This window comes from Hirundo rustica, chromosome Z, assembly GCF_015227805.2.
Source record: "Hirundo rustica isolate bHirRus1 chromosome Z, bHirRus1.pri.v3, whole genome shotgun sequence".
Taxonomy (NCBI): Eukaryota; Metazoa; Chordata; class Aves; order Passeriformes; family Hirundinidae; genus Hirundo; species Hirundo rustica.
Window position 1 is genome coordinate 21,167,141 of NC_053488.1, and position 12,210 is coordinate 21,179,350.

Consider the following 12,210-nt stretch of genomic DNA (forward strand, 5'->3'; position numbering starts at 1 on the left):
TCTGCTGAAGTAGGGGGATATCAAACCTGACCGTACATCATGATTCGAGCTTGCCAAACCTAAAATACGTGGCAACATGGTCCTCTAAAATATTTCTGTCATAGTAGGGGAGAACAAGTCTATTTTCCCTTTTTATATGATACCTGAAGTAGCTGGTAAGAGTAATTAAAATTATTTAATCCAATCCAATTTGGATTGGAAACTTCTGGGAAAGTATCAGAGATGAGCACACTTCACAATGCTCAAATTATTTCAGAACCTTTGAGGAAATTGTAGTGAAAGAAAAAACAAAGTCTAAGTTCTATCCATGAGGAAAAAACAAAACAGTACATTTGAGCAACAAACTTGTCATGACAATTCCTTAAAACACAAACTATACAAGAAGTTAGAAATGTAAGAGAAATCCAAATAATAAGAGAAATCCACCAGAATACCTGAAAGGATTCTGTTCATTCACACTCACCCTGTACATTGAGAGATCAATCCGAAGTGAATTATGAAGCTGATCCAGAAGCTTCACAAATCGTTCTTTCTGTTGAACAGAAAACACCAATAAACGTTCACGTATCAGCACTGTCCAATCCATGTTCAGAGTAAGCAGCAAGGTATCAGGTAATCAGTGTCAGACCTCATAAGAGCAGGAGAAAGTTGTATGGATACCTGGCATTATGCCTTTCAATTCTTGGATTTATTTTTGAACTGTAATTATTTCTGAAGTCTGGGAAACATCAGAATTTCCAGAAAAAAACACTCCATTATCACTCTGAAGCAGAGGCAGAAGAGAAACCATTCTGACTTTCCAGCTGCAATTTACACCAAACTGGTATTTCAGAGAAAATACTTATTCAGAGATGGATAAATTACAGGCAGAAAAGGGTCTAATTCAGAGCAATGGTACAGCTCTATGATTGTATCTAGGTAAGTAACAAGTACTACAGGCTTCTTGTGACATAACTTCTTGAGGTCAGGTCTCTTCATTGAATTCTGATTTGGCATTGTGAACACCTCCTCAATCTATTAATAAATTCTCAATCTGATGGGAAGCATGAGCTTTTCCAAATACTTTTTCAACATGCTCAACTCCACCACAAGCTGTACAAAACATTTTAACCATTAAGGGGATCGACTTCTTTTGAGGCGGTCCTTTTTTTTTTCTTAAAGCAGTTATTGTTTCTAAAAACAAGGTTTTGAAATTACCAGATCCCGTGGTATATTTTACCAACAGCACTAATATGCAGAGTTAGTATTGTTTGTTCATTCCATACCATCTGTGCTCCACTGCAATGTGAGCACAAAGAATAAACACCACAATGCATAACACTGATATCTGAAATGTGTGATGATGAAGACAATAAACCCATGCTCTTTGGTGTAAAAGAGTTCCATTGCTTCCAACTACTTACAAATTTAATGTTCCTTAAACAGAACAAGTTATCTACTAAGGCGTGGAAGCACTGTAGGCAAATTAAAGAAGTCCAACTGCAACATTACCAAACACATAAACCTACCCCAAAATTGGAGGCTGCAAAGCGGTCCGAAGCAGACACATTCGTGGAGGCAGTGGTGTGTGCATAATAAGCATTGATATTGGCAAGTAAGGTGCTCATCACAGCTGGCACGCCTGGGCACATGTATTTAGAGGAGAGACATGCAAAATGCCTGCAAAAGGACAGTGATTTAAGTCATTCTGGTCTCTTTTGTACAGCAGGACTTGACTTTATCTTGACTTCAACAGACCCCTTCTGCTGGTGGGCACCATGAACAGATGGAAATTATGTTTAATCACTTCACAGAACTCCAGCATCTCAGAGTTTTTATTCAGAAAGATGCCATCTAGACAACAGCTCAAAACAAAGAGAAATCCCTTCACTGCAGCCACTTCCAGATCATAAACCAGCTTCTCAACTATTCGTTGCCAACAGTATGTGATTTAGCGATGCCCTGCATCCTGATGCCAATTCCCAGAACCAAGCCTGACCAAAGGAAATTGACACAATTTGCAGCTGCTTGAGGCAGACACAGGTTCTGAGGTGTCATGAGGCAGCAGTAGCTGGAAAGCATTAATGTCCAGTGAGTATAACACACTCCTATTTCTGTGCTGCACTGACATGTGAATCCTTATGGCTAACCCATTCAGCTTTCAGGAATTGTGCACACTCATTTGCATTTTCCCATTCTCTCATTAAATGCAATGAACCCTCCTCCAAGAAATCTCAAAACTATGCTAGAAGCATCCAGGCTTGTGAAATTATTAAAAAAGTTTAAGAAAAAGTTTAAAAAAAAGGTAAAAAAAAAAATAATCTGTGTAGTCCTAAAAAAATAAAATCAGAGCTTAAGAGGTCTTATATCATGAGAGATGGCAAGTAAAACTCATTCTAAGAGGCATAAGACATGGGCCATTTTTACACAGAAATACTCACTGGGTTCCTAGATTAGATCAGGGAGCTACTTTCCAAATGTAGTTTTCTCCCTGAGCGACTTGTAGAATCACAGAATAGTTTGGGTTGGAGAGGACATTTAAAGGTCATCTAGTCCAACCTCTGCAGTGATCAGGGACCCCTTCAACCACACCGCTTTGCTCAAAATTCCATTCAACATGACCTTGAACACTTCCAGGACAGGACATCTACCACCTCTCTGAGAAGCCTAGCCTATCCAGCCAGTGTTTCACCACCCTCACTGTAGAAGATTTCCCCCTGTTATCTATCCCAAATCTAACCTCTTCAAGTTTAAAACCATTCTTGTTACATGACACTCATGTACCAATTGGTCATTTAGGAACTGGGTAAATATAAGCACACAAAATGGTTTTGTTTAGCTTTAAGAGAAGCTGTGAGGAATAGAGGATCTAATCAGAGAGCAGTAGACCTTCATCCTTGGAAATTTTTCACATCCCTGAGCAGCCTAGTCCAACTTTCAAGTTAGCCCTGCTATAAGCTGTGACTAGACCTCCAGAGAAACCTGCCAACTATTTTCCGTATTGTTTTAAACCAATAGGCAGAAAAGCTGCTTGCAAGGTGATATAAGTACAGCTCGTAACTCATCTAAGGATGTATAACCCAAAACTTTCAGCTTCTAATGTGAAAAAGTTTGCTTTGTCTGCTACATTTTATATTACATTTGAAACAAGGAATGAGCTAAACATGGCAATACTAGACTTTAAGAGGAAGAAGGACTAATCCCAAATCCAAGTAGAAGTATAGTGACAAGGAAAAGGTTCTTTGAAGCTACAGAACTGCATTAGCCTAGCTCCACAGAGGACAAATCAGTGGCACCATTACTTAAACTTTCTCTAAGTGTTTTAAGCAGCACCTGGGAAGTAAGTCACTTCAAAGGACTGTAACACTTGCCACAACAGACATACAGGACAAATGCTTCCACAAAATCTCATCCCTTATGTTATGAGAAATCTTCTTGAGCAACACATTTTTAACAGAAGAGCTCTCAAACAGAGATTCAAGAGTCTCATAACAGAAACTGCAGACAATAATTTCTAGACTTTGAGGACACCAGTGATTCAAAGACAAGAAATCTCTTCCCATTCACAGTAAGCCCCATAAGGAGCACCTGCCACTGTCAAGCTTTCCACTACCAATACACTTCATCTGCTAAACAGTGAGAGTTATGTCAATTAGTTACAAGAATTGTCTGCACTAAGAAACACAGGAAATGCATCTTACGTCATGGCCTGGTATATTGACTCAATGCCATAACGCATTGCAAATTCATCCACGATCTCTTGGGCTGTCTCATCAAAATACACCTTCCAAGCATCATCTCCTTTGGCATCAGGGATCTTCACCACCCCATTCCCCTGCACATCTGTGAGATGGTGAAAAAGGTTCTGAAAAACAAAACAGGAACAAGTTTGTATGTGAGGCTGCTTGAAGCCACTAAGTAAGACTCATGAAGAGTGTGGAATGGCTGAGGTGGTGGCAATAACACAAATTTCTTTGCTCTCCTCCTCTTTTTTCCTCCTGCCAACCCTGTATTTTCTGCTTTTACCTTCTTTTCTTAATGAAAGAATCTCATAGCTGAATTTTTCACATGCATACCTACAACTTTACCCAGCAGACAATGTGAACGATGCAGAAGAGTGCTTCAGTGCACTGAAACCATACACTAATTAGTTTTCCTGAAACCTACGCATTTCTGTCCTCAGAATGAAAATGCCTTAATATGGACAAGCTACTTAAACTAGCTGACGTTACAGTTCTGTATCAGCACTGTAATTATTATTATATATAACAGTCCAAACAGATTTCTTTCTCCGAAAAGGATACTCTTAAGATCACCCCTAACAACTAGACACTTGCATCATTATTCAATATAACGTTTCACTTTATCTAACTCTGAAAAAGTTTTCAGCTATCATTGCTATGCAGAAATCACACATTCAGCTCAGTGGTTTTCTCAGTAATCCTTAAATTTATGTCACTTACAGATTCATCAGCCTTTCAGACAGCTGGCTCCCTACAGAAGCTAAGCAAAAGTCTAATGATCTCATTAGTAGCTAGAGGACTCTGGTCTACAGTGCTATTTTTCTTGATTATATTATTCTTACTGCAAATCATCTTCATTTTAGAATACACAAAAGAAAAAAGGTGATAGCTAGAAAGATACCTATTTGCAAAAAAAAGACCAGCAAGTGATCATGCATGTTCAAAGGACAAATCCAAAACAGGTTATCGAATAGTAGCCATCACTGAAATAAAAAACAATAAATATGTACTGAAGGACACAATACAGCCTACTAAAAGAAGCCTACTTTCTGAACTTCGTACTTATCTTTGAGAGAACTCCCTGGTAAAGCCAGAAGACACCAGAGCTCATCCAGTTCAGTGTCTAGATAAACATGCTGTTCCTCTAGATGAACATTCCTTTCTGTGATACAACTGTCCTTTCCTGTATAAAATGAATTTGCTTAACCCTCACTGACCTCAGGATATTTTTGTATACAGGGCTCTGACTACTCTTCCTTATTCAGGCACTTTTGAGATGATTCTGCTGCCTGCCTTCCTTTTCTTTGACACAGATAGACTGGGCATCTCTCCAAGACAGAGTTTTCCCTTCAGACTTTCTCACAAGTCATCTTTGGATTTCTCTCAACTTCTCCAGCACTGCCTATCCAGCTCAGTCTGTCCTGAGACAGGTCAGGACCCAGAAACCTCAGCTGACACTTCTGTTCCCCAACATTGCTCATAACTACACACCACTGCAGCAGCACAAAAGAATTTATACCACCAACACCCGCACCACTCAACAGCCCAAGACAGAGACTCCCTCCTCAATCACAATTTATTCATAAGGCATTTTAGTATGCTTCCTCTAAAGAAAGACAAAGGTACAGTATGTGCTGAAAACATCACTCAAGGAAACTCAGGTTCTCCACATTAAACTCATCATGGGCTCTAAGTGAAACCAAAGCCTGATCTCTGCCTGACAGTAGCACAGCTGCAAGAGTGGGACAGACTGAGCTAGCCAGTCCCCACTGAGGGGGAGACAGCTTAAAGCTACCTTTGCCTCCTTGACAAATGTGGGTTTGATAATTCAGTGTGTTACCAGGCCTGCATGACAGGGAAAAGAAAGCTCACCTAGGACAAGGAGGAACATGTCAAGGAAATAAAGGTCAAAAATTTGCTTTTCCAATAGTCAGAATGAACAGGTGTTCCCTTGTCTTACCTCATGAAGGCAAGTGTACTGAACATGATACGGAGCCACTTTCTCCTCGCCTTTGATCTCCACACTGATCTGCAGCCGAATAGCCCCAGACACTGCAGACTTATCTGTTCGCTTCTCTAGAAGGCAAAACCATCAGCGATTATATGCACTGTTCATGTTCAGAAGAAAGCCATCTCAGGATGACAACACTAGCAAAAGAAACTGCTGGAACTTCGGGCTGAGTCACCACAGAGAAATATTTCGCTTTTCTCTCAAAATATTGAATAGTACTAAGTAGACATCAGCAAAACAACTGATAGGATACAGCCTCAAAATGACACATTTAATCAGAACTACGTACATTTTCAGATATATGATAGCCCTTCTGCCAGAAAATGTGCTTCAGGGTCTTGGATTCAGTCAGCTGAACTAGTACCACCACGGACAGATTCATTTTCTGAGAACAGGACTGACTGATGTGGACTTTGTCCCTAACTTCACCATAGCCCTGAACTCCTGGGAACTGCTGGAAGATGATTTTGGATCTCCTAGTAGATGACAGGTCGACAGTATCTGTCAACTCAGCACCATCTGGTTGCTTGCTGGTACCTTCTACAACAGTCACTGGCAAAGATCTCAACAACTTGCCAGCCCAATGCAGTGCACCTCATGTTCTTACAGACCAGTAAAATGCTTGTGTTGATACCAAAAGAACGAACACAGGACAGCATGTCTCCAGCAGAGGTGGAATAGAGTCTTGCTCCAAGCCTTTCTCCCATTGTACTATTCAATGGCTGACAGAGAAAACATCAACCTTCTTATATGTTACACTCCATTTTAACTGGGATCAGCTTTGCAGCTGCTCTGCAGCAGCACCATATGCCCTTGAAACCATGTAAACTTTTCCTCCCTTTCTTGCAAATTGTCCACATGCATCCAAGTGCTCTCAAACATTCCCAAACCAACATGTGACACGTTTCTAGTTCCAAGGCCGTGCTCACCAAGGTTGTACCACACATCCATTTCTCCACTCAGAGTGCGAACTTCAATGATTGTTTGCCCCAGGAAATCATCTGACTCGCGCTTCAACCTCTGCTTGACACGAGACTTGATGTCATCATCTTCATCCCACACTCGCACCTTGATCCGGTCAGACGAATTATGGCACTCACTGCAAACAAGACAAAATGTAATATTAAGAGTGCGCAATGCAGCCAGCACTTATTAGCTACATGCTCTGTATTCCTCTTGACCCACTCCTCCAACATCAGAGAGATGTATTAGCAAAGTGTAAACAATGTGTATTTATTCAAAAGTGAAGTGTCTGATACGAACCACACAACAACTTGATGGTGTACTCAAAATGCTCCTGTGACATGGCAGATACTGCACTCCAAATGCACGCTGAATGACCACCCTGCCCCGACCTCAGCCACCAACTTCTGACTTCCCAAGTGGCTGTGACTCTGCTGCTTGTCCTCACTCTCAGCAGCGGCTCACAGAACCTAGAAATTCTCTTCACAGCTGTCAGCTTTGCTGTGAAGCCCACAGAAGCCTGGGGATAGCTAGGCTGGTTAATGTCAACATACACCCCCACCAAAAATGACAATCAGCATCTAACTGGTTTCAACAGCTCTCTCCATCAATGACCTGCTGTTCAGCTGTAGGCTGTAAGGGCTACCTGTCTTTATGCAGTTTCTAGGTCAGCACAGTGAAGACCTGGGACGAACACCCTTTGTGCTGGTTTTCAACAAAGGATAAATAGCTCAGGTGGATTTCTTACCTCAAGACAGTCACAAAGCAGTAGTGTATCAATGCATAATACATTACAATCAGATGATACCCCACACTGCACTGCCTGAGGGGAATGGGTGTGACACAGTAGTTACAGCATTGGTATTTAATTACTAGAATTGATTCTACCTATTATTCACAGCTTAGACTGATACTTTGTGCTCTGGGCAGATCAATAAAGACATTTCCACTAAAAGAAGCCATTTACTGTTTGATGAATCAGCACCCTCCAGTTTAATGCACAGACAGGATTTACAGACTCTCCCTCTTTTTCAGGTGTCTCAGGTATCTTTTGTAGATCCAAACAGGCTCTTGGATGTCAGAAGTGGATAGAACCATATTATAACAGCTCTGCTCATTTACAGGGCATGCAATAAAGCAATCTGAATACCGATATGAGACCATGACAAGGGTGATTACTCACCACAACCACTACAAATGTCTACCCTCAAGCAAATAAAACCTATGAAAACAGGCAACTGCTGCTGAAGGCCTGTTTTCCAGCCTTTTTAACATTAACATGCCACATCTGTTGCTAAGCAACAAGGAGAAAGAAGAAATGGGTCAGAGGAGCTCTGCTAATCCTGGTCAATAGGATGTGGAAGTGGCTTGTTATGAGCATGCTCTCTGCCAAGAAACCATTTGGGCTCTTACTGCCACCACTGTGATTCAGGACAACGTTTAACAGACATCCATGCAGCTCCTACTGATTCTTCCAGTAGAGAGGAATAGCTGGGAATTATATGGACAAGGTTAGAGGCAATTCCATGCAGCTCAGATCACAGGCAGAACACGTCACTGTTCCCTGCCTTTGCTGTGCAATCAACTCTGTATTTAGAGTTCAGAATAAAAGAAGTTTGATGTTTGTCTCCCATCTTCACTCTCCTCTCCCTCTTCCTTTACTTCAAGAATGTCTTCCTTACAAAACCATGCAAACAAGTGTTCACAAGCTGGGAATGGTTGGAGTTGCTGCTCTTTGTAGCTCTCAAATTTATCCAAATGCTTTGCCACGTCTGCCAGCAATAGAGCCTAAGCATGTAAAAGAAATACCCTTTTTCTGACACAGCGCACTAGTGTACAGCCTGGCAGTATTGTAGACGCTTAGTGCTCAGAAATGCACAAGTGCCTCAAAACAGAACTGTCACACAGACATTTACCAAGCACCAGTAAGTTAACTCCTGACTTCTTCAGACATCACCTTCTGGCCGACAGCTCTTCGCTAGGGGACCACTATGGTCTTCTTTCTTTGCTTCCAATCGTCTCTCCTTAAGGAAAACGTTCACTGTTCAAACCTAAATCTAATGTAAGCAGTCCCACATGCATCATCCCCCGCTCCTGAGGTGGCTGGCTATCATCCTTCACTCAAAGACAGCAGCATAACTTCACAGCAACGTTCTACAGGAAACCTTCCAAAAGCATTTACTGAGCTACTAAAGCTTCTGTCTTACCACACCTTTCTTTGCTGTCTTTAAGAGACTGCTCAACTTGCTTTCCTACTGGTGGTCCCATGCCAGAAATTGAGCTTTATCACTCGCTCACTGCAGCTGAAAGCATTGAGCTGGTGGCTTACCATCAAACATCTAAGTGTGTAGCACCACAGCCCCTGATTTGGTGAAACAACACAGTTGTGTCAAAACCAGTTCACTTTTCAGTGATGAGAGGAATGACAAGATTTGTCTTTACAAACAAGCCCTCGGTCTGCTGGTAGATAAAACTAGCACTGAGAGATAAGAGAAACAATGGGAAGGATTCTATTGATTGATGAATGGAAAAGAAGATACTTGCCTTTATAAACAAACCATAGCTTTGTTTGTAAATGAAATTGAATATTTAAAGATGAAAGCAACAATGGGGAAAACCCCATAAATCCCATAAAAATTAAAGATTAGGGGGATTATACATTAAAAGGGGAATCTTTGGCATTTCGGGAAGTCTGTACCTCTCAAGTACCTCAGCCAGTGGGCAAAGAGAGAGGGAAATGCGGCCGGGAAATTAGGATAAAAGGGAGGCTGCGTCCTCCAAAAAACTGAGAGACCCCACGGGAAATGCCCCATGGCCTCTCCCTTTATTCAAATAAAGTAAAAGGACTCCTCTGTCTCCTTTTTGGACATAAACCTCTGGTGCTTGTGGATTAATTTTCCTAACAGTGAGCACCCCAAAACAGAATCATGAACACTGGAAGACCTGGGCTTGCTGATGGGTAAGAATTTTCTAACTAATGAGAAATAGCTTTCAATTTGTGACACTGACATGACTCTGTAAGACTGTGGCTAACAAGCTCTGCTGCTAGAAGCTCTCTTCCTCATTAATACAGGAGCTGGCACATTTCTCAAGATGCCTGCCCCACTTCTTGCTATGTTTTTACGAGGCTTGATTTCACTGTGTGCACACATATGTCTGCCCACCCTCCCACAGCTGAGCTCTCACAGCTTCTCCCAAGAGGATGCAGAGAAAAGAAACACTCTGTGACCCCACCAAAAGGAAGAAATTACCAAATACTTTCAGGTCCATTTCAGAGAGCAGGAGACTGGAAACCAGGTTTGCTATGTACATCATTCAAACCTATTGTTTTTTATCCATATTGTCTCAGTGTTTGGAGTGGTGCCATTTTTTTGAAAGAACTTACTTTTACACTTCAAGCTACCAAATGAAGTAACATTTTCCAGAAACAGCATACAAAATCTAAAAGAAAAATTAAGATCAGAGGGTTTTTTTATTATTTTATTTTTTTCCCCATTAAGATTTTCTGCCTGAAGCCAGTCATTGCTGCACTGGAATCAGCTCAGCCCGGTTCTGCTGACTTGCTTGTTATCCCACTCTCTACCTCTATCTATTTTGCCAGGTTCCCCTTTAGTCTTTACACAGCACCAAAGCCCCAGCCCCCACACACGTCCCCTGCACTCTCAATATTTGGGTCTCTTCCCATGCCCAGCTGAGGGGAAGCACGAGAGCACACGAAGCTGTGGTTAATTCTGGTCTGCTCACACAGTGACATGCCCACACACACAGTAATTAGTATACTGGTGGTTAAACAGAACAAGCAACTGTTGAATTTACACTGTAGTTCCTCCCACAATGAAGTTAGCAATTTGTATCCTTCTAATCTAGCTCCAACTGAAAAAAAATTGTACGAAGTGATTCTTAGTTCTGAGGTCTCTGCCCACCTGTAAGGGTTGAGCCAGATGGGCCTGGACAATTGTCAGGGGTATGGGACAGGTCCTGTGCCTTATCTCCTTCAAAATGTGGAGAGAAAGAAAAAGAGTGTCCAAAAATGGCCAGAATACTATTTCTGAACCAATGATTCATTCTTCAAAACAAAAACCTCAACAACATTTGTGCTGAATTTGCTAATTTTATCCTGTAGAGCTGACAGGCTAATAAAGACAAAACACAACATGTAGATTTAAGCAAGAACAGACAAGAAAAGTAAAGGACCAGAGGAAGCAACAACATTTTGAAAATTTTAACAGAGGTCAGCCAAGCCCAGAATTGAGTATTTTTACTGCATTTTTGTATTTTTTTATTTCAACCAAAAATATTTATGGTTCAAAGAGTCTAGTGAATGTCTGCATGTCCATATTCTGTGAGCAGTTCCCTTTCTGCTGACAGTTCTCAAAGGGGCCTGTAAAATTCCACAGTCCAGGGCAGCAGACATTTCATACAATGGTAGAGAAAGGAAGTGCAGAGCTGCTTGCAGAAATAATGGATGAGAATACAGAAAGTGGGAAAATACAAAGGAGAGAACAGATCAGCAAGATTTTAGGACCTGTGATCATATGAGGAGTACAGTTCTGCTTCTGAGGAGTGAAGCCTGAAAAAAAGGAAGTGATTTTGTGGAAAATGAGAAAGGAAGGAGTAGTTGTCGCAACCAGTATGAGAAGACCAGTAAAAAGTTGCAACAACATACAGAGGAGGAGCAAAAAAAGAGTTGTTTTGGGAAATGGTGCGGCTTAAAAAGCAGCAGGATTCGAATGTGGTTCAAATGAAGTGTCAAAACGTTGCAGGGTCCAATTGGCAGCTCAGTTGTGGCCAACTGCAGCAGGAATGGAAGGCAATAAACTTCTCAGAAGAGGCTCATTTTTAAACGATGACAAAATTCCTCTTTAGGGGAGGAAAAGAACAGTGTAGAAAACACCAAAGGCAAAATCAGAGTTGAAAGAGAAGGAGGAAAATCCTCAGTACTTTTTAAGTTAAGCACACAGAACAATAACATGCCCTGAGAGCCCATTGTTGCTGTCAAAGAACAAAGAATTGAGTTTTCACTTCTTACTAGCATGAAACTCTTTTCATAGGAGAACAAGTACAATCATTTGCTGTTACCCAATGTTACAACACCAACTAACAAATTAATGGTGCAGCTCCTCTAACTACAAAGACCAGATAAGTGATTCTGCAACTGGTGCTTGCCACAAGGCATCAGGTCTGCATTCAGGTTTAAGTCTCATGTTGGTGAGCAGGGAAACAAGTGAGATTTTCTCAGAGTGCCAGTTTCACTATCTGCAGTACATGGAGATTAAAGAAAGCAAGACAAACTGGAGAGCCCCTGCCACACAGTAAAGGGAGTCTGAGGGGGCAGGGTTGCAATGGTTATAAACACAGTGATCTCAGAAGGGGAAGTCCAGCTCTGGAACAGCACGTATCATCACAGAGATAACTGAAAGATGTTGAGCATGACAACAGGCTCAGCAGCTAAAAGGAAAACTGCAGAACCAAACAGAAGCTAATGCAGCTAGCCAGTGGTTAGGTGAGCAGTAG

The 12,210-nt window shown here is 41.5% G+C and overlaps 1 protein-coding gene across 3 annotated transcripts in view; it reads right to left on the minus strand.

Annotated features, from left to right (window-relative positions):
• The window catches only part of UNC13B (unc-13 homolog B), a 209,416-nt gene that overhangs the window by 53,255 nt on the left and 143,951 nt on the right, over positions 1-12,210 (minus strand). For all 3 annotated transcript variants that reach the window (XM_040089892.2, XM_040089891.2, XM_040089890.2), the window contains exons 17-21: positions 6,663-6,832; positions 5,683-5,798; positions 3,681-3,844; positions 1,509-1,659; positions 464-532 (exon numbers count right to left, since the gene is read on the minus strand). In XM_040089892.2, coding sequence (XP_039945826.1) covers positions 464-532; positions 1,509-1,659; positions 3,681-3,844; positions 5,683-5,798; positions 6,663-6,832 — 670 coding nt within the window. The remainder of the gene's footprint in view (positions 1-463; positions 533-1,508; positions 1,660-3,680; positions 3,845-5,682; positions 5,799-6,662; positions 6,833-12,210) is intronic.